General features: G+C 40.1%; 1 protein-coding gene across 1 annotated transcript in view; it reads left to right on the top strand.

Annotated features, from left to right (window-relative positions):
* Window positions 1-23,389, top strand: part of klhl32 (kelch-like family member 32) — a 65,822-nt gene that overhangs the window by 14,879 nt on the left and 27,554 nt on the right. The window contains exons 4-5 of the mRNA XM_037677311.1: window positions 7,232-7,339; window positions 17,208-17,306. Coding sequence (XP_037533239.1) covers window positions 7,232-7,339; window positions 17,208-17,306 — 207 coding nt within the window. The remainder of the gene's footprint in view (window positions 1-7,231; window positions 7,340-17,207; window positions 17,307-23,389) is intronic.

Below are 23,389 nucleotides of genomic sequence, written 5' to 3' on the forward strand. Positions count from 1 at the left end.
ACAGGCTCTAGAGCAATGTGGATATCCTAACTGGGCCTTCCTGAAAGCAGAGAAGAAACCCAAACAGGACTCCAGTCAGCCATCAGGTGAAAAGGAGGAACCCAGACCCAGACCAGTGGTCATTCCATATGTTGAGGGAGTATCAGAGAAACTGAGACGTTTATTTTCTAAACACAACGTCCAGTGGCTTTTGAACCCCAAAATACATTACGGCAAAGACTGGTTCATCCCAAAGATCCAGTCCCCCGGCACAAACAGAGTAATATTGTGTATGCTGTTCAGTGTCAGGAGGGTGACCAGTCTTACATCGGGGAAACTAAACAGCCACTAGCCTACAAAGTAGAATTTTGTCCAGGGTCCAGTTCACCACCATCACCATTTTATTATCCTACCTGCTGCCGCCTGCTGGCAAGGAACAGGGTTTGAATTATTCTGTCAGCCAACATATTGCAGGCACAAACACTCAACAATGCCAAATCCTTTGCAGAGAACATTTTTTTTGACATACTAAGTAAATTGGACAATTTTCCACAACACACCTGACAGTCTCTCACAGTACACTGGTCATGTGGATAAAATTTGCTTTGAAAAAAGTAGCTAATCTACTGTATATTGTTACCTTATACCAGGGAATGGTCATGTTTTTTTTAAGAACAAAGATGAAGTGCAGAGCTGTGTAATTACAGGAAGATAAAGGTGATGAGCCATACCATGAAGTGCTGTTGCAGGCACATTTAAAGGTGAGGTGACCAGCAGCAGTAGGGTTTTATCCACAGAAAGAACAATACAGATGCAGTTTTGTTTCAAGAGTAATGATGAAGTATAGATAAGATCAGAATGAGTTGCATTGTGTCTTTGTGGAGTTAGGGTGCTGGGAGAGGAACTGTGATAGTGTTTGAGGAAGTCAGGTGTTGCAGGGAAATATGTGAGGGTAGTTCAGAACAAGAAGACAGTGGTGGGATGTGCAATAGAGGTGACAGAAAGGCTCAGGATCCAGATGGGATTATATCAGGGATCAGCTCAGAGTCCCTCCTCGTTTGTAATGATGGTGGATAGATTGACAGATGAGATCAGACAGGAGTCCTCATGGAGTATGTTGCTTGCAGAGGACACTGTGATCTGTAGTGAGACTAAAAAGCAGGTGGAAGAGACCCTGGAATGTGGACGTATACTCGTTAGAGAAAGGAATGAAAGTCAGAAGCAAGACAGCATCCATGTGTATGAAAGGTGAAACAAGTTGTAAGACGTAGAGGTGTTCAAGTTGGATGAGTTTACCATACATATCTTGGGGCAACCATTCAAGACAACAAGCAGTGCACAAGAGAGGTGAAGACAAGAGTGAAGGCTCAACAGAGTGGATAGAGACAAATGATAGAAGATTTGTGACTGAAGGATAATTACAAGAGTAAAAGGAAAGGTTTGCAAGATGGTAGTGAGATCTGCTGTAGTATATGGTTTGCAAATGGTGGCACTAACAAAGAGACAGGAGGTTGAGCTGGCAGAGATGAAGATGTGAAAACTTTCATTGGAAGTGACCAAAATGGACAATGATGTGTTGAGTTTACCCTGAAAAGAGCAGAACAAACACAATAAAAGTTGTATCTTAAATTATAATAAAATAATCAAAATACAACAGGTCCATATTATTTATTAAGATTTTCTTTACCAATAAACAGAGCAGTTCTTCATCATAGTAAGTTTCACAGACCAGTATGTGTGGATGTCACTATCACACCTGTGCACAGTGAGCTTCATTTTCCTGCCAGTAGTTTCATACTGTTCCATAGGATGTTGCAGTGCCAAAAAAAGGACAGAGCAAAGAAACTGGACCTCACAGGTCAATAAGAATACGAACATACAGAATAGATTGAATAATATTTTCTTTAGTGCTTGTTATTGTGCATCATTTTGTATTCAGCTAAATGTAACTGGAATAAAATATAGATGTTCTTTCAGCTGGGACCGAGATGGTGTAGAGGTAGAGTAGCTGACTTGGGACCAGAAAGTTGCAGGCTCAAGTCCCTGCCATGCCCACATGTCGTGGTGTCCTTGAGCAAGGCACCCAATCCCTAATTGTGCCCCAAGCGCCTACATAGCTGCCCACTGCTCCACCTGGGTGCATTTCATGTGTGCTAGGTTAAATGCATTAAGTTATGTTGTTTATTCGTCATATGCAGGTTAACACAAGGTCATCAATGCAATGAAATGTTCTGGATGAGAAGAACTGATTCGACTTGCTCAAAAATCTAAAGAAAATAACAAGAAATACTAAATCATGCAATAAAGGTACAAAATAAAGTACCAAAAAGTGAAAAAGAAATAAAATATTTACAAGCTCCAAAAGAAATAGTAAACAATTCTCACCGTTTTCATTGTATAGAAACATACAATGATGACAACACACATCACTTAAAAAATTTTTAAATAGATAAGTTGTTCCTACTGTACTGTGTTTTATTAGTGCTTGTCAGTAAAAATATAAATAAAATAATTAAAACATCACAATATAGTCCTGTATGTTTTACCACTGGTTTAGGAGCAAGGTTTGAATGAAACAATTTCTAAGACAAACTTGCAAATAAAAATGGCCTCAGCCCAAAAGGAATGACCCAATACCTCACACAGACGTGGAGACACCCCCACTAAAACCTAATAATGTTTCAGTGGACGTGTGAGGAAGTCAGGAGTTCTTCTCTGGCGTTATCACAATAAGCACACACATAAATCTTGCCTGCAGGTTAGACTAACTAGAGAACTACCTTCCCACGGCAGAATTGGCACTGACACTGCTCTGTGGGGAGTTTATGGCCCAAACCACAGGAGCCATCCATCGCCACTACTGTCACCTCTCTGCCAAGGTCAGGGGCGATCAGCACTGCAGACACTGAGGTAGAGTCTGCTTTGGTCAGGTCTCTGTTTCACACCCGTACACACTCTGACCACTGCTCACACGTCACACCCCAGGTGAAGCAACGGGCCCTCCTGTTCTCAGTGAACCAGTGGATTCTTAATTAGCACAGCAGTGAAGCAACAAGGCTGAGTTCTGCACAGTTTTGATTAAAACTCAGCATGGCGTTGAGGTGACCCAGTCTCCCACATCAGACTTACACTTCAAGTTAACGTGTGCTGTGAATCGTTTGGATGGGTTGAAATGATTTCATGACAAAAGGAAATGTGCAACCTGAACAGCTCATGGACCTTTGAAGCTTTAATGCCATGTGATTTTCTGTGATTGAAAGAAAATCCCAATAGATACTTAAGAGCTGTAACTTTGCAAAATTGCTATCCCGAGGCAGCAAAGTTGTCTACACTGGCAAAAAATCCTAAAGACAATGAATTATGCTGTTTCTGACGGTAATCTTAAAGAAAAGGTAAATGTATAAAGATCATTTCATTTTCTTCCTGTCTGTGGCTGATCTCTTTTGTCTGGCACTGATCTATAGTCCTGCCATCACCTCATGGTGTGACACCAGTCAATAGCTTTGATTAGCGAGCTGCCAGCTGAACTCGCACACAGCCGAGCCCGACTGCAGACCCTTCATCCGCTGCTTTGATTTTCCATGAAGCCCAGCATGCATTCATGTGACGGCATATGTGTGTGTGTCAGGATGGGACAGAGAGGTGTAACACAAAGTAATGATTGTACTGTTTGTCTCTGCTGACCTCCAGGGTTTAGGTTAATGAATCGATACAGAGAACATCTACATTGTCATGTCTGCTAGGTTTATTCTGGGCTTTCTTCCACTCATACTCACATTTAAAACGAATTGCTCAATGTGTCAGTGCTGGAAACTTTCATATATGACATGGTGAGCCCACAGCATCAACATTAAAGAATGGAAGAACAAAGCTGGTCAGTTGTAGCATCGAGGCCTGTGGTTGAGACATCTCGTGATACAGGGTTTTTCTTTATAGTATCACACTGGGCTTAGACAGTTGGAGTCTAATTGACATCTCAAATTTTACTCAATGTTTCTATAAATGGGCCTATTTTCAGGCGTCGTCTCACTGATTTATGGGTGTTTGTGACCGAGAAGCAGTGCAGCCGTGTTTTGCTCTGCCAGTTTAGGAAAAACAGGGCTTATTTTTGCGTGCACAGCTTACAAAGCTGTATTTTAGGCCATGCATTTTATTTTATTGTCCACCTTTACTCATTTTGGCAGCCGCCTCTGCATTTATGACGTAGTTTGCTGGATGAGATTTTCAAAATCTGTTTTCATCAACAGCTTAGTTTGCTCTTGAGATGGGTTGGTAACAAAATCGACAAGGGTTTGAGATGCCCTGTGACAAATCTGTCACTATTTTGCAAGAACATTTGTTGCAAAGATTTATAAAGTATGTTCAAAATTCAATTCGGAACGCTGCAAGTTTTTGCAATTCAAGCGAGGACATTGAGAATCCCTACAAATGACGTTCTGGAGACTCCCTCACGGATGCTCTTTGCCAAATAGTCACAGCCCACTTACCGGTAGATACTTCATTAAGGATGCCAGTGCACAAGCATTTAGGCTTCACCTTTTATTATTCACCCACAATTCTTTTGTTTGAATCACTAGTTTTAATTTGGTACATCTCCTCCTGCAGCTTTATGAAAACCAGTATGAAAATACATGAAACGTGCTGAAAACATCAGAAATTGTGTAATAATTTTTGTTAGCACTACATTGTAGCTTCCTCGGATCCACTGTGGGACAGACCTTTACAAGAGATCCTTCCTGCCTACAGCCATCAGTATCTATAAAATCTCTTAATGAAATTAGGATAATGTTACAGCAACATTTAATTTCCCTTTGGGATTAATAAAGTATTATTGAATTGAATTGAACTGAATTGTATAACATGGACATAATAAAAAAAACAATAATATTTCCCCACTGACAATAACAGGATTTTGGTAAAACAAGTTAGAAAATCCAGCCCTCTTTGGAGCTCAATACTTCAGGAATACTTTATACTGAAAACATCCTTCCATCATTAAACAGGTCACAAAAAGTTAACTGAATTGGTGTTTTGAATTCATTAGTGCTCTTTACACAATTTTATGTTTGTAAATTTTTACAAGTTTTGGAGTTTATTAAAGCATGTTCCACTTTTACGCTTCAAACTTCATAAAGATTTATGCAAGCAAACTTCTTTAGTCTACAATTTTTACATTTTTAATCAATTTACACATAAAACATTTACTTTTTGCCTTATTTTACTCAGTGTCATTACTATAAGACTAGAAAGTTCCTGAAGAAACTTTGACAGGGACTGCCTATTTATTATTAAATTATTATTAATAAATATATATATATATTTTTTTTTTTATTAATTTTTGCTAGCAAAATATGTCGCCATGGTAACTGCGAATGCCAATAAAAGTAATTGCACACTTCCCGGAGCCGGACCGGTCGTTTTGATGTAACTTTTGTGGGGGTCCACGTTGCGGTTCGAGCCGCATTAACGGAGATAGAAATGTTGACACACTTCCGAGGTGTAGAATAATAGGTGCCTGCCATGTTGAACGTTGAAAAATATACGCTTATCAGGTGTAGAATAATAAATGGGCAGTCACCAACTAGTTCCTGGAGTTGGTGAAATATTGTGTCTGTTTGTAAATTACTTTGCCATGGTAACTCAAAATGCCAATAAAAGTAATAGCACACATCACGGGGCCAAACCAGTCATTTTGATATAACTTTGGTGGGGGTAGACATTGTGGTTCGGGCCGCATTAACGGAGATAGAAATGTTGACACACTTCCGAGGTGTAGAATAATAGGTGCCTGCCATGCATTTACATGGCAGGCACCTATTAATAGTTGGGAAAGGCAGCAACCTATTATTATCCACCTGACAAGGTTTCTTAACATTGTATCTTACTCTTCTGTCAAATTTAATGTGGCCCAAACTGCAATGTGTACCTCCACAGATCTTATACCAAAACGACCGGCTCGGCCCCATGATGTGTGCTTTTATTTTTATTGACGTTTTAAGTTACCATGGTGACGTAACTCACAAAGAAAAACGCCATTTTTCCTCATACAAAACACCTGACGGAACCCTAAAATGGCCATCACGAGGTAGTCCATGTCTTATTTTCTTCAGGAACTTTCTAGTTTACTTTCAGATTCTCTCAGAATACAAAGAGTGCACACCTAGTCTTCCACTGACGTTCATTGTAACTAAGCTTGTGTTGTTTTTGTCAAATTAGAAGTAAAATGGACTGGAAGACTTGATGATGTGTCTATCTCTGCTGCCATCTGTGGATTTTAAGGACGCATATTTAATTGGATTTACGATAAATGGTTCCTGCTTTTTGGATTCGGCTGGTTGCTGATTGTTTTATCAACAATCAAGGAAGTCGTCAGCAGCAAATTTGGACCCGATCACGCTGCTTGCCTTTATGATGGCTTGGTTCATGTCTGGAGTACCCGGACTCAAATGCTTTGGGCTGAATGGATCAGATCTTGGGGATTTTTACTCAGTCACGTTCCATCGGTGTGGCCACGTAATTTGGACATTTCGGAACCGAGTCGACCAACACAGACTCAAGGTAGATGTCATTAAGTTCTGCCTGTCCCCAAAACAACTGTGTGTTTATCTGAATTTGGCTCCCTTGGCTGTCCTTGAAGGCCATCTTATCTGAATTCACCTGGAGAACATGTGATCTGATGCTCACCACCCCATCCCTGAGGAATTTCCAACTGATAACTAGATGAGCCAGCTGAATAAACTTTGTGTCATCATTTCAGGACTCTTGGATTCTCATAGACGTTATTCTTGGCCATTCCTCGACATACATCGAGAATGTTTATGGATCTCACCGGAGGACATTGACTGATTTTCCATCCTTATCAGAACTCTTACGAGAGAGAGCATCTATGAACATTGCTGACCTCTCTTGTCTCGTCCGTCTGCAGAATGTCTACGTCACTATGTTCTTGTTTGGGCGAGGTGTTTTTTAATATTAGAGTTGTTTTTTTTTTTCTCAGGCAGGAAAAAAAAAGTCTGATAGGAATTTTTTCGCCTCCAATTCCTACATGTGTCCAGTTTACCACTTTTTTGTCTGTCCAAACAGGTCTCACTTGTAAATGAGTCTTTGAGGCTCAATGTGATTTATCTGTTTAAATAAAGGTTGAATGAATTGAATGAAAAAAATTGTTTAGCCTGCCTTAAAAAAGAATTGGTTCTATATTTCTGATGCAGTGCTACTTCAGCTGATCTCAGTGTTTTGACTGTGTCATCAGGCCATGTTCAGTTTGTGTATGGTGGAGAGTGAGGCAGACGAGGTGACGCTACAAGGAGTGACCAGCGTTGGACTAAAACATGCTTTGGATTTTGCCTACACCGGACAGGTGAGCATGAGCTGTCACAGGTGAACCATCCATCCATCTGTCCGTACGTACGTCCATCCATTCATCCATTGATTTCGGGAATTGGTCATGAGGGTCACTGGTGATCATGTCCAGCAGTCACTATGCGAGAGGCAGGGTGGACAGGTCTCCAGTCCATCACAGGGACACATAGAGACAAATGAGACAACCAACCAGTCACTCTCTCACTCACACCTAGAGACAAATTAGAGTTACCAATCAGTCTAACATGCATGTTTTTGGTCTGTGGGAGGAAACCGGAGTACCCGGAGAAAACCCACACATGCACGAAGAGAACATGTAAACTCCACCCAGAACGATCCCCGAGCTGGGATTTGATCCGGCAGCTTTCTCGCAGAGAGGCAACAACTCTACAAACATGTACATCCATGATCAAAATTATGGCCGTCGTCCAGCCCAGATGCAAAAAATAATTTGGCAAAAACAGAAAAAGGACTTTCACTCTGCAGGACTTCACTTCTGGCTGATTTAGTTACAGCAGGTGACGTTTTGAGCACAGCTCTTCATCAGACCATCAGACCTGATAATGTCACCTGGTGACAACAATGAGCTAAAACTGAAGACTGGCAGTGTTCAAGCCCTTGTTCTGGTTTTGAATATATTGACTACTTTGTTTTAGGCTCAGCTCTGCAAAGCATCCACATTAATTCAGATGCAAATTTCAAATTGCTTGGAGTTATTTGGGCTATTGCTATTGATTGCTGTATAGTTTGTCGACGGGTCTATAATGTGCCTTATTTAGTACTCTTGTTCATCACTGGATGATCTTAGTTTAAAAATCTGGAATGAAATATGATGTCCTTCAAACAAAGCTGAGTTTGCTAACTATGCTAATTTTACTCAAAACTAGGACTATATAATTTTGTTAGATCAAATATATTTACATTTTATTTTAATTTTTTTACCAGGATTCTTTATAAGTGGAGTACAAAATACCTTGTATATTGGAAGCACATTTATGTTTTAAAATTGTAATTGCTATTGACCAGGACCTCCGATGTCACAAAACTGATTCAAGCCATGGATTTTGGAGATTACCTTTTTAATCTCAGTTTCCTAATCTCCTTCAGCAGGATGAGTTATGCAGAAGTGTGTGCTCTATGCTAGAATTTACCGATAAATGGTCGCTACGCTGCAAGCTGCAGTACAACTACTGGACATTTTTGCGGTATATTAAAAAAATCACATATGTGAGTTTGAAAATAAAACATATTCTAATGTGATATCTTCAAGCGCATCATCTAAGAGGCACATGTGATTTCCCCTGCATCTATAAATGTGTAGTCACCTCTCTTTTTTCCGATCTTCTTTTGTGCCTGTGATTTTCACTGCCTTGTGACTTATTGTATAGTGAAAGGCTAAGAACTTGGTAATTACTCCTAATTTTATTACAACAGTGGAAATGAGCAAAGGGTGAGTCGGTAAGTAGGTCAACTGCAGGCTTGCATGCCGCCCTGCTTTGCTTGGCTCTGCTCCTGTCTGCCTGGGGTAGATGGTAGTAGATGAGATGAGGGCAATATGTTTATCTCCACCCTGTAGATGTAACGACCTACTAAAAATCCTTCAGCCACATGTCAGAGGCCAGCAGGTTAGTGAGTAGACATGTCGTCACAGCATGCTTTTCATACTTTAGCAGATTTAGTGAAACCATTAATGTTATCAGTGCCACGATGGATCAGTTTTAAACAACACTGAGATGGAAACACATTTCCTGATCTCAAATGTCAAGTGGATTTAGTTTATGGAACAGAGCTTTAGGCAGAAGACATTCAGAAGTTTATCCACCTGAAAAGGATCTTAAGCCCCCAGTATACTGCTGCGTACATCCATACGCAGAGGTACGCACGTACGTACGGAGAGGTACGTGCGTACCCCCCAGCGTACTCTCCATGCAAAGCTCCAATTTTTATGACCGCATACGCGTACGCGGTGTCGCACAATAAACTGCCAAGCGACGGACTGTTTTGTATGCGACACCAATGTATTAAATTCCCCTTCTTCATCCCTGATCTGGCCTTTTCTTTTGTTTTTTTGCCAAGAGGCAGTGATCTCTTCCTCCTTCGTTGATGCCATGACTGAAATGGTGAGAAATGGAGGAATTTGTCACGAGTGAATTAAACTCAGGTCCAGCATGGCTGCGGGAGAGTCTGGAGATTTCCTGGTGGGCTGGTTTGATGTGTGGGCTGTAGAGCCAGCACTCTCTGTTTTTTTTTTATTTTTTAGATCTTTTTATTAACAACATACAAACACAGAACACCGCTGTGGCTGAGGCTGCCAGCGCTCGCTTTTTTTCTTTTTTCTGACCTGTCAATCAATCCAGTAGGCGTGTCAGCAAATGACCAATCGGCGACCTCAATTTGTCCCGAAGGTAAACGCCCCTTGTCTGTGAAGCTGCTCTGCAAGAGTATCATGTCTGAACCCTCTGCGTACGCGTTTACGGACATACGCGGCAGTATACTGGAGCCTTAACTCTTCCGTCAATTTTAATGCGGCCCAAACCGTAATGTGCACCCCCCCCACAAATGTTTTATCAAAACGACCGGCTCGGCGCTGTAATGTGCGATATTACTTTTATTGGTATTTCGAGTTACCATGGAGATGTAATTTGGAAACAAAGACGCCATTTTTCTCATTGAAAAGCACTGACAAAACTCAACAGCTTCTAACTGCTACAGTGAGGTCACATGAGGGACGAGGTCTTTGAACAAAACACTGATTCACTTTTGGAGCCATTTTGATTCAAAATGGCTGCCACAGCTATAGCAGAATACTCAAAATTGGCTCTAACTCTGTCATTCTTTGAGATATTGAGCTGAAATTTGGTATGGTGGTAGTTGAGAGTGAGTTATACATGTTTAATGCAAATTAAAAATCCAAGATGGCCACATTCGCTTAAAGGTAAAAATATGATAACTCGGCTATTTTAAAAGATATTGAGCTTGTCCAGAGGCAGCACGGTGGCGCTACTGGTAGAGCTGCTGCCTCTCAGCGAGCAGGTCCCTGGTTCAAACCCCGGTCCAGGGGCCTTTCTGGGTGGAGTTTGCATGTTCTCTCCGTGCATGCGTGGGTTTTCTCCGGGTACTCCGGTTTCCTCCCACAGTCCAAAAACATGCATGTTAGGCTGATTGGTAACTCTAAATTGTCCCTAGGTGTGAGTGAGAGAGTGAATGTTTGTTTGTCTCGTTTGTGTCTATGTGTCCCTGTGATGGACTTGCGACCCGTCCAGGGTGTACCCCGCCCCTCGCACAGTGATTGCTGGACATGGGCACCAGCGACCCCCGTGACCCAAAATGGAATAAGCGGGCAAAGAAAATGGATGGATGGATGGATGAGCTTGTCCAATAAATACTGAATTCAAATAAAAAAATCCAAGAAAGATGGCCACCAAAGCTACATTTAAATGGATTTAACTTAGCTATGGAGATGAAATCTGGAGTGGTTATAGCTGAGAACGTTCCTCGTCACATACTGAATCAAAATCAAAAATCCAAGATGGCTTAAAAAATAGCTTAAAATAAAAATGACTATAACTCATTGATATTTCTTTTGCCAGGTTAGATTAAGTTTGTTATGGTGGCAGCTGAGAGCAAACCCCAACACACAATACTCTCAAATCAATTTTAAAATGGCTGCAACGTGGCAGTCCCTGTCAAAGTTTTTCCAGGAACTTTCTAGTTTTGTGTTCTCGTCCAGGTAAAAGTTCACATTTCATGTCAGAATACACACAAGCTCTGTGAACTCACACTAAACCAGGTAAACTGTTACAGAACTGACTCCTGCTGTGTGAGGCTGAAGTTCTCTGCCTGCAGTGGAGTAAAGAGTGTGAGAGCAGGGTATGAAGAGCGTTCACTCTGAGGTATTACAGTCATTACTCCTGCTCAACATCACGGCTGCTGCACCCAGGCAGTAGGCTGATTGAGTCAAAGAAAACATACGATGTGGTGCTTCTTTTACAACAAATTTCCTTAGGTTTATAACAGATTTATGGGTTGTGATTAGGGATGGGACTCTTTAGGCTCTTCACAATTCAATCTGATTATAACTTAGAGGGGTGAGTTGCAATAATGAAACATTTTTGGGTAAATCTTGATGAGCCCATATTCCTACTTCAAACAAAATCCTGAGCTTAGAATCTCACAGACTGAAAAGAAACAACTTATTTTGGTTGACACATACAACAGTTTTCATTCAAACAGGGTTTAGGGAATTAAATGAGCAAAAGGAGCCAAAATATTGACTAAAGAGATGTAAGATTATGTGACAATGGGTGTCTACGTCTAATTTTACCTGCATTTTTCAGGCTTTATATGTTTTTGGTCAGTGTGGGAATAGCCCTTGTCATTATTATGCTCTCCAAAGTGTGCAAAATAAGGTAGCCACTCACTGGCTATCTGTTGGCGAATGGCTGTCAGCTTCAAACTGCAAGAAAATAAGTGAAGTCTCAGTTGCCACTTGTATGTTGTCACTTCTTGTGTACACATAATTAACTATCTGAGGGCTCCGCTACTACACTTCAGAGTTCAAGGGTTTGTGTGCCTTCAACAGGACATGATTAACATTAAATACTCATCTAAAACATTTCTGAATCAATTCAGAATTGTTTATGCCCGTATCACAATGCATCATTTAATAGATTTAATTTAATTAGATTAGCTTCCACCCATAATTATGATTTCTGTCAACAAAGTCCATGCTCAATAATCCAGGTTTACAATCCAACGATTTTCAGTCAGGTCATCTGGACAGTTTCGTTTTTTGTGCTGAAATGTTTCACCTTCCAGCCAGAAGAAACTGTCCAGATGACCTGACTGAAAATTGTTGGATTGTATACCTGGATTATTGAGCATGGACGTTGTTGGTTTTGAACCAGTTTGACATGACTGTCGATGAGGGAGAGGGCCGGCACTGGAGGAGGGGACGTGCCAACATAACTGGTTTGTTCCATTTTGGATTAAACTGTTTGGGGGAAGAATCAGTTTTGTGTTGCGTTTCCTTGACTGATGAAGCCTTCTGGATGGAAGGTGAAATGTTTCAGCACAAAAAAAAAAGAAACTGTCCAGATGACCTGACTGAAAATTGTTGGGGTGTGATTTCTGTCCTTACTTTTCAGACACTGATAGACCACAGAAACAGAAGTAAATAAGCTCTTATTATTTTCCTCTGTCTGAATATGTTAAGTTTATGGAGCTCATAAATGGTGCATGTGGTTAACTGGACTGTTGCCCAGGCGTGCCAGGAAATCAAGCTGAGATAAATGGAAATGTGCAGATGCAGCTCTAATTGCAGACTCGGAAAGAAAAATGCTATCACAAAGCGTTCAGTGATATTTTCTGTTTCTATAGATTTCTAAGCAACAAGATAAAATCATATGAATTATTTCAGTTTGTGTTTGAGCTGCGTTTTCCTTTAAATATCACAAGACTTTGTCAGCTAAACTTTTTTTTTCCCACACCACTTACAATGAGTGGACAACATGTACAAGAAAGAAGTGATACATTTTTATTCAGATCAATTTTATCTGCAGAATGAAGAAATAAACAGGATTCAGAAAAAACAAACAAACCCACAAGTGCTGCCAACAACATTTAGCTCTTCACTGTATCAGCAGCATCAAGGGTCACGACAGACGAATGATGTCATTTTTCTCACTTTCACTGCTGATGCAGTCACGGTGGTGTGGCTATGTAGGGCAGGGCTGCAGAATGGATTACCAGATGTTTGCTCCTGCCTTTAAAAACTGGTTTGGATCAGATCACAGAGATGGCATGTTAGTCTGACTGGGCTGTTGCCCACACCCCCAACGACAAAGTGACAATAATACTTTTGCAGGTGTTTGTGCATGTGTGTGTTTGCCTGTCTGTTAGCAAAAATATGTCATGAGCCAGTAGACAAACATTAATGTGACTCTCAGAATGTAAGCGTTGGCTGTACATTTTCAACTGAATAATATTTGGAGTCAACTTCATTCAAGATGGCTGCCAGAGCCAAGTGACTATCACATACTAGTACTAGATTTTTACTTATAACTTTAGCATTAACTGTTCAATTCAGTTTTCAGTTCAGTTTATTTATATAGCGCCGAGTCACAGCAAAAGTCGTCGCAGGGCACTGAACAGAAACATATAAAAATAAATAATAATTTAACATTATTTACCTGAGGAGCAGACTGCTTTGAATTTAACTCCATCACAGAACTCTCATCCTGAGCAAGCATGAAGGTGACAGTGGAAAGGAAAAACTCCCTCATGAGGAAGAAACCTTAGCAGAACCAGGCTCAGGACAAGCGGCCATCTGCTTCAACCGGCTGGGTTTGAGAGGAACAGGAAGGAGGAACAGATACACAATGGCAGGTCAAGAATCACACATTAAGATAGAAATAGTATCAGATGAAAACTTTTCAATTTTAGCAAATCATTTATGGAAATTAGGTCATTTTGTCCTCCAGGAGTCTACCTATGGCAGCATAACAAGCCAACACTAACTATAGGATTTATCAAAAAGAAAAGTTTTAAGCCCAGTCTTAAAACTGGACAATGTGTCAGCCTCATTGACAGTATCTGGAAGTTGGTTCACAAGAGACTGATAACTGAAAGATCTTCCTCCAAGTCTGCTTTTGGAAACTCTGAGAACCACAAGTAAACCTGCAATCTGAGAAGTGCTCTGTTAGGAAAATATGGAACAATAAGATCTCGAATAGACGGAGCTAGGTTGTTGAGAGCTTTATAGGTTAGAAGTAAGATTTTGAATTTAATTCTGGATTTGACAGGGAGCCAATGGAGAGAAGCTAAAACTGGAGAGATATAATCTCTCCCACTAACTCCAGTTAAGACTCTGGCTGCAGCATTTTGAATTAATTTAAGACTTTTTAAAGAAGTTTTGGGACACCCAGACAACAAACAATTGCAATAGTCCAGTCTAGATGTGACAAATGCACAAACCAGTTTTTCTGTATCATTTTTAGATAAGTTGTTTCTAATTTTAGCGATATTACGCAGGTGGAAGAAGGCAGTTAGCACATCTTGCTCTCTCATTGAGGTTTGACCAAAATGTGCAATAATTCTGTCATTTGTCATCACAAGATGATCTTAGTTTAAATTGTTTGCATGACAACTGGCAGGCAATATGTTCTTTCAAACAACGCTAGGCTTTTTGTTCATTTAAGATTTTTGTTCAACCATAATTAAGGTCTTATGATTTTATGAACTAGGCTTTGAAATAATCCAGGGTTTAGATTATTCATCCTTGTGGTGTACTTGTAAGATTTCACACTGAACTCCAACATATCCTACTGTGCTTTTAGAGTTTAGGAGGGTCAATGGGCTTCTATGCAGAATTTATTGTTGCATTCAAGTGATGTGGCAGAAACAGGGAAGTTTTATCGGATTGTTTCAAGTGCTGTTCATTCAATGTAACCGGCTGCACTTGAGCAACAATATGTACAACAAACATCTGAACACACACACACAGACACTTAAATGCAGTTACTGCATTCCTAAATGTTTAGAATTTCATGTTAAAAATTTCCAATGAAAAACATAAATACCTCTCCATCCATCCATTTTCTTCCTCTGATCTGGGGTCGGGTCGTGGGGGTAGCAGCCTAAGTAGGGAGCCCCAGACTTCCCTCTCCCCATTCGTTCATTCATTCAACCTTTATTTAAACCGATAAATCACAATGAGCCTTGAAGACTCATTTACAAGTGAGGCCTGTTTGGACAGACAATGAAGTGGTGAAAGGGACAACATAGGTTTTGGAGGCAAACAAAATTCCCAACATGTTCTTAATCTTTGGTTGAAGATTAAAGGCATGAAAATGAAAAAAAAAACAAAAAACTTGCACACAATAACATAATGATGCCGATATTCTGCAGGGGGGTGGGGGACACAAGGGTGGTGAGCATGTCCAGAGACAACACACAGAGACACTGCAAGAGATCCAATAAGAGTAGTAAATTGCTCAGTTCACATTGTTCCCTCTGGGGAGATCCGTACACTTTCTGGGAGTTCTGAGGACAACGTCAGATAGAATCCAGAGTCCTGAAATATGACAGAATGCTTATTCAGCCAGACTCCTCTGATTGGTCCCTAGACTTCCTTGGTGGGAGAGGGTGGCCCAGCCACTTGGTCCAGCTCCTCCAGGGGAATTCCAAGGCGTTCCCAGGCCAGCCGAGAAACATAGTCCCTCCAGCGTGTCCTGGGTCTCCTCCCAGTGGGGCGTGACCGGAACACCTCACCAGGGAGGTGTCCAGGAGGCATCCTAACAAGATGCCTGAGCCACCTTGACTGGCTCCTCTCGATGTGGAGAAGCAGTGGCTCTACTCTGAGTCTCTCCTGGATGATCAAGCTTCTCACCCTATCTCTAAGGGAGACCCCAGACACCCTGCGGAGAAAACTCATTTCGGCCGCTTGTATCCGAGATCTCCTTCTTTCAGTCACAACCCAAAGCTCATGATGAGGGTAGGAACGTAGATCAACTGGTAAATTGAGAGCTTCGCCTTTTGACTCAGCTCTCTCTTCACCACGACAGACCGGTACAGCGCCTGCTTCACTGCTGACACCGCACCTATTCGCCTATCCATCTCTCGCTTAATTTTTCTCTCATTCGTGAACAAGACCCCGAGATACTTAAGTAAATGCTAATAAAGTAAAGTAAAGTAAACAAATACCACTGTGAAATATAATACATTAGGAAAATGCCATGAGCAGTTGTTAATTTGCTGAATGTCAATAGACCGACATGGGCGGGGGTAGGGAGTTATGGAGCTGGACAGGTCTGTAGATCCAAAGGGAACAATGATGGGATTCACTAAACCTGACAAAATAATGTGTAAAGTCTGGAATAATTCTACACGAGGGAGAACTTTTAACAGGACGAACAATAATTTTGGAGCAGATTTTTGCAGTGTTGAGAAGTATTGTTTTTGTTTTACAAACAGATAAGAGTTGAACCAACAGAAATACGAGTTAACAAGGAGATGGGGTGCAGGCGTGAAGGAAACTAACAGAAAACCTGCTGAACATAAACAATATTTACCAAATAAATAACTAGAGTGAACACAAATACATTAAAATGAAATGACACAACCAGCTCATACTTTGAGTAATGAGTGTCATGAGGTGCTGTGGAAACTTCAGATGGGCATGATGGTGTAAGATCTGATTAAACTGGAGGAATGTGTTCCACATGGTTTATTTCACTATCTGAATATGATCCGATTCAAGTGGAGTTTATTATTTTTTTCTTGAGACTTGTATAGTTATATTGAATGCATGACAGAGTGGCAGATGTTTTAACTAAGGCTTATTTTTTTTATTTTTTATTTTTTTTTTTTGCAATGGCTCAACTACTGCCACATTCTATTTTAGCTCTATATCTGTAGAAATGACCGAGTTATAGCCATTTATGTGTTTAATAATGTTGATTAGCTGTGGTAGCCATCTTGAATTGGGTTGACCCCAAAATTGAATGGGTTCCATTAATTTAAATCTATCCATAGATTACTTTCAGAGACTTTCAATAAATCTGTAGTGTGGTTTCAAACAGACAAACGGACACACACACACATAAGGACACACAGATATAGGAACAAACCTTACTGCTCTTTGTTTCTTTGGTGGTGGGCAAAAATAATAAGCCTGCTGTATTTGGTGGTAAACATGGTTATTACAAGTTATACAGGAACTGTGTGTATATTTTTTTTATACAGAAAGCTACAAAATATTCCTGGACTTTGCTTTTGCTGCTCTGTTCTTTACACTTTAAGGGTCATAATGATTTATAGCTCCACTACAATGAATTTTAAATTCTGATGGCTGTGATTATCTGCAGATTCTGCTGGAGCCAGCTGTCATCCAGGACGTCCTGTCTGCAGGCAGCCACCTTCAGCTGCTGGAGCTCCTCAGCCTCTGCTCGCACTACCTCATACAGGTACACGCACACACATCCACACACACACTCATTTTCACTAGCTTCATTCATGATGAGCAATCTATGTGGCAAACAGTGAAGCAGGCCTAATAATGACCTGCTCCTAACACCAATTCTGGACAGTTCAAGGTTCTGAATAATTAGCATCTTACCTGTTGTAGATTGCAGATTGAAGAAATATTTTTATTCTGACTGGACGAGTGACTTAATGGCTAGTCTGAGCAGCATAGAGACCAGAGAAGATGGCTACCATGTTTAAACGCCGCCATTCATAACATATTTTATACTGATTCATGTAAACAATTCTTTAGAAACTTTCAAAGCACGGACAATTGCACAGTATTAATTTATTTCCATGGAAATTTAATTCTATGGTTATTTGCAGAAGCAAAAAGCAGCAGTGAGAGGTAACATGTCCAGTGCAGACAGTATTTATTTCTGCAGGAACATCACAATATTTTTGTCAAGATAACAGTAAAATAAAAATAAAAATATATATGGTGGTGTAAACCTTCTCAGACAACCCACTTTTTTATTTAAACCTTTATTTTTCCAGAAAAAAAAAATCTATTGAGAGTATTAATCTCTTTTACAAGGATGTCCTGGGCAATGTGCAAAGAAGCCATTACAAATACAGCAACAGTCTTAAGAACAGTAACAGTAGTATTAACATATTTACAACAAAACGTCCAGTAATAAGACATAAAATACAATGCAAGTTTAAAAAATATTACAGTTTAAGATATTTAAACATTACAGGCGCAAAACTTGATTAAAACCTCTGACAGTTTTTGTTTCAAACTAGATAAAGGAATAAGGATTTCAACCTCAACTTAAGCTGCAGATCATTCCAAGACCACGGGTTGAAATAGAACAAACTCATCTTTGCTGACTCTGTGCAAACAGAGGATACCTTAAGCCACAGCCAGCTACTGACCCTGAGACTGTGTGTTCTGGAGTGAAATGACTTGGAGTAGATGTATGATGGTCATTTTCCTGAAATGGCTTTCTATATGAAAGCTTCATCCTTTGAATATTGAGTGAAGTGAATCCAGTAAGGATATATAAAGTACAACAGTGAGTCCTAAAGGGTGAACCTGCAACATGGTAAATGGGCTTCAGTATAGCTAAGGTAGTGGGGGAGACAAATCTATTGGTTTGGTCTCCGTAATCCAGCTGTGATAAAAACACACCTGTTACAAGCCGCTTACAGGAAGAAATAGAAAAACATGATTTCAGTCTATACAAAAAAACTTAGAGTAAATTTTAGCTTTTTTATTAGATATGTAATATGATGTTTAAATTAAGATCTTTATCCAGCCAAATACCAAGACATTTGTATGTGTCTACAAGCTCTGATATCATTATTCAGTGTTTAATAGAAGGAATGGTTACCGCAGGTTTAAGGGAAAGCACAGTTGTAGCTTTTAGAGACAGGCTGAACAGACCCACTTTCAGTGTGGATTTCTCCATCCTAACATGCTTCCATTCTTAAAAGTGCTGTTGTTCAAACCGTTACAGTGCCTTTAGTTTTGCATGGCATAGTTATTTAAGCATACATATTATGATATTCCTACAGAAAGTGCCCCAGGCTGTAGTGGAAGTGCTACTGCTAGCTGCCGCCACCATTATTTGCTTGTGCAGGAAACTACGATTTCCACGTAAATAACTGCGTGATGCAAAACTGTTGTTTGTGTGAAGGTCTGTGAAGTAGTGTTTGCATGAACATTTTAGAGGTTGGAGTAGTTTGCAAACAAACCAGCTGTTATCATTCTGAACTGAAGTCATTCAAACAGTGATCAACAGCAGGTAAGATATTAATCATTTAAAATCTTTCCACAGAACCTCACTTCAAAAAGTATCAGAAGTATCTTTTTTTATTCACACTGTTGTAACCAAGAGAAGAACACACACGTTTGAAGTTTCTGTATGTCAAGGGATCCAAGAAATACTAAACCCACACTGTGAGATCCTTTCAGACAAATGGAAACCACGAACAGTATGACTACTAAATGTGCTCCACATAATTAACTATGATTTTTCAGAATAGAGATGTATAAATATTTTGACTGGTTAGCATCATTTAATGGAGCCTGCATTTTATTTCTACAATTTATTATTCGGCTTAAAAATCTTATATACAATTGTCACATTTCTTATTTTATTTTTTGCATTTTTATCTTTAGACATTAGCAAGAATGCAGATACACAAGAACTAAACAAATACAGTGTAGCAATCCTGTTAAATCAAACGAACGGTGCTGCTGAGGTGGGATTTAGATCCAAGCAGAGCTGCTTAACATTAGATTTGATACTGAAGGTGACCTCAGCATCATTTCTACTTTTTCTTCAACAGTAAGGAGCCTGAGTTTGATCTCCTGAAGAATTAGGTCACCCTGCTGTGAGATTGTGTTTCATCATGAGACTCAGACTCATGTGGACCAGAAGCAGTCAGTCCACTGACCTCTGGGTTTGTGTCCTCGCTGCTGCAGATAGAAACAAACCAGGTCAAGATTACTGCAGAAGACACAGTTTAAAGAATCTTAGTTGTACAATATAATACGTGATTTTGTCATTTTTCAGTAGTGTAACAGTTGTTAAAAATTATATATTTTCATATTTTACACATCTAATAACATATTTTATCCAAAGTATGATGATTGTGTTTCCATATCTCTTTCTTTTTTTAATCTCCTAATGTTTTCTGGGATCAACAGTAAGTGTAGGTCTAAAGTGCCACCTTGTGGTTGTAAAGCATCATCATGGAAAAAGAGTTAATGGTCACAAATCTTTGTGTAAACAACTCCATCAATTACAAACTACGTGAATGCTTTAATTTAAGTAAAAAATGATCCAATATTTAAAGATCAAATATCAGAGAAGAGGTTTATTATGTTAAAAGTAATTTCATGTTGTTAACCCTCTATTTTCTGTTCAGTGCCCTAAGATGACTTCTGTTGTGACTCGTCGCTATACAAATAAACTGAATTGAACTGAATCAAATTTGTACTTTCACAACCCCTCAGGTTGACCTAATGTTAGTTTATTAGTAGTTCAAACACACAGCATGCTGTTAGATACTGAAGCTTCAGTTCTGATATACGATACTGATGTTATACGTCAGTCACAGCGTCCAAACAAGGCACCTTTACTTCAAAGTCTACTTTATTGTCAATTCCATCATGTACAGACATACAAAGAATCAAAATTACACTTCTTGCTATCCCCTGGTGAAACTAATAGCGTACAAACATCACATCACAATAATTAAGAACAAATAATAATAAAAAAGTTTTTCCATAATCCATAAAAAAACACAACAGTAATGTTAAAAATCCCATATACATATATTACCATATACAATTTAAAAACACAACTCTTATATAGTCTACTGTATACTCTTAACCACTTAGATGGACCTAATAGCACCTAACTACAATTTTATTAATCTTTAAACTTAGGCAAGTGATTTCTGCAGCAGTTTTACTTACAATGATATATTTTTAAAATTTATTTATTAATGTATTGACCCTTCAGTATCATTAGTGTCATTTACACCTCAATATCTGTGTAACTAATAAAAACCTTACAGGTCCTTTGAAAAAATGCATCCACCCATTCATTCTCTGTGCACACTTGTTCAGGGTCGCAGGAAGCTTGGTGCATGTCTGCTACACCCTGAACAGTCCATAGGTACACACAGACCTAATCTAAATAAATTTAGAACCCCCAGTTAATCTAAAGAATGTTTTTGAACTGGTGGGGAAAACTGGAATATCTGGAGAAAACCCACACATGTACTGGGAGAACATGTAAACTCCACACAGAAAGGTTCCAGCTGAGGGTTGAACCTGTGACCTTGCTACGACACAACAATTCTAGCAAAGCACCACAAACTTCTTTCTTTCTTCTTCTTCTTCTTCTTTCGGCTTTTCCCTCTTCAGGAGTCTCCACAGTGAGTCATCCTCCTCCATCTCTGTCCTCTGCATCCTCTGTCCTCATTCCAACTACCTCCATGTCCTCTCTAACTGCATCCATATATCTCCTCTTTGTCTTTTTCCTGGCAGCTGCATTTCTAAACATCCTTCTACCAATATACCCACTGTCCCTCCTCTGGACATGTCCAAACCATCTCAGTCTGGCCTCTCTAACTTCTGAGAGGACCTCAAGGCATTCCCAGGCTAACCGAGAGACGTACCGGGTAGTCTCTCCAGCATGTTCTGGGTCTTCTCTGGGTTCTCCTCCCAGTTGGACATGCCCAAAGCACCTCCCTAAGGAGGTGCCCAGGGAGCATCCTTACCAGATGCCTGAACCACCTCAACTGGCTCCTCTCGATGTGGAGGAGCAGCGGTTTTACTCTGAGTCTCTCCTGATAACTGAACTTCTCACCCTATCTCTAAGAACTGGAGGAGGTGGCTGTGGAAAGAGACACCTGGGCCTCACTGTTCAAACTGCTGCCCAAGACCAGACTTCAGGGAGGGATTTTTTTTATACCTTGGTTGTGATTTGTTCAAGCTGAACAACTGGGAGATAAAGGGAGAGTCCAGCTACCCTGCAGAGGAAACTCATTTCAACCTCCTGTATCTGCAGTCTCGTCCTTTTGGTCACTACCCAGAGCTCAAGAACATAGGTGAGGGTAGGAACATAGACTGACCGGTATATAGAGAGCTTTGCCTTACAGCTCAGCGCCCTCTTCACCACAACGGACCGGTACAGAGTCTGCAATACTGCAGATGCTGCACCAGTCCGTCTGTCAATCTCACGCTCCATTCTTCCCTCACTCGTGAACAAAACCCCGAGATACTTGAACTCCTCCACTTGAGGCAGAACCTCACTCTCGACCTGAAGAGAGCAATCCACACTTTTCCAGTTCAGGACCATGGCCTCAGATTTGGAGATGCTGATTCTCATCCCAGTCGCTTCACACTCAGCTGTAAACCGCTCCAGTGAGAGCTGAAGATCACAGCACGATGGCGCCAACAGGACCACATCATCTGCAAAGAGCACAGATGAATTTTGAGGCCATCGGACCGGAATCCCTCCACCCCTTGGCTGCACAGAGAAATTCTGTCCATAAAAGATATGAACAGAATCGGTGACAACGGGCAGCCCTGGCGGAGTCCAACTCCCACCCTGAAGGGGTCCGACTTACTGCCAGCAATGCGAACCAAGCTCTCACACTGCTTAGGGACTGAACAGCCTGTAACAATGGACCTCCAATCCCATACTCACGGAGTATCCCCCACAGTATACCCCAAGGAACACGGTCGAATGCCTTCTCCAAGTCCACAAAACACATGTAGACTGGATGGGCAAACTCCCATGACCCCTTGAGTATTAAAAAAAAAATCGTAAAGCTTTAAAATTGTTCTTTAAAAAATGTTTTTAACTGGGAAATATTTTGAGGATTTAAAATCTTATTTACAAGTGTGTTTTGGTCAAGACGGGCAGCAATTTAAAACTGCACTAGCATAAAATGTCATTAAAACTATAAACAATGAAACCAAAAAACAATAAGCTTGTGCAACAGTTTTCATATTCAGTAACAAATCATCACTCTAAACATTTCCATCCAGATGTTAGGGTTTTTAAAATGCATATGTTTATTTGAACTCTACCAATGAGATTGTGTCTGCCCATTCAGCTGGTTTGGAGCTGGTTCCAAGAGTGAGAGGCATCACTTTCCTCCCTAAGCACAAGGTCATCGTCCAGTCAAACAGAACAAACCATTAACCTTATGTAAGTGTTTGGAGCAGGGCTTTGCAACCTTTATGATCAAAAAAGCCATTTATGTCCCTTTGCACACTAAATAAAATAACTATGGAGTTGCAAAACCTGCTATAACTGTGATTATCAACTGACTCATGGACCACTTCAAGCCTGATGGAGGGGGCTTTTCAGGTCAGTAGGTGAGATATTAAAGTATCAAATTATTATTAATATGTATTGATATTTTTATATTTTAGGGCAAAAGAAAAGACTGGATTTATATAAAGAAGTAAAAAATATATTTTTTACCAATTTTATAAGAATTCAAACACAATTATTCAGGCTTATGTGAGTTTTCGTTTTAATTGTGGAAA

The sequence above is a fragment of the Nematolebias whitei genome, chromosome 5 (assembly GCF_014905685.2).
Source record: "Nematolebias whitei isolate Nwh7 chromosome 5, NemWhi1, whole genome shotgun sequence".
NCBI classification, from domain to species: domain Eukaryota; kingdom Metazoa; phylum Chordata; class Actinopteri; order Cyprinodontiformes; family Rivulidae; genus Nematolebias; species Nematolebias whitei.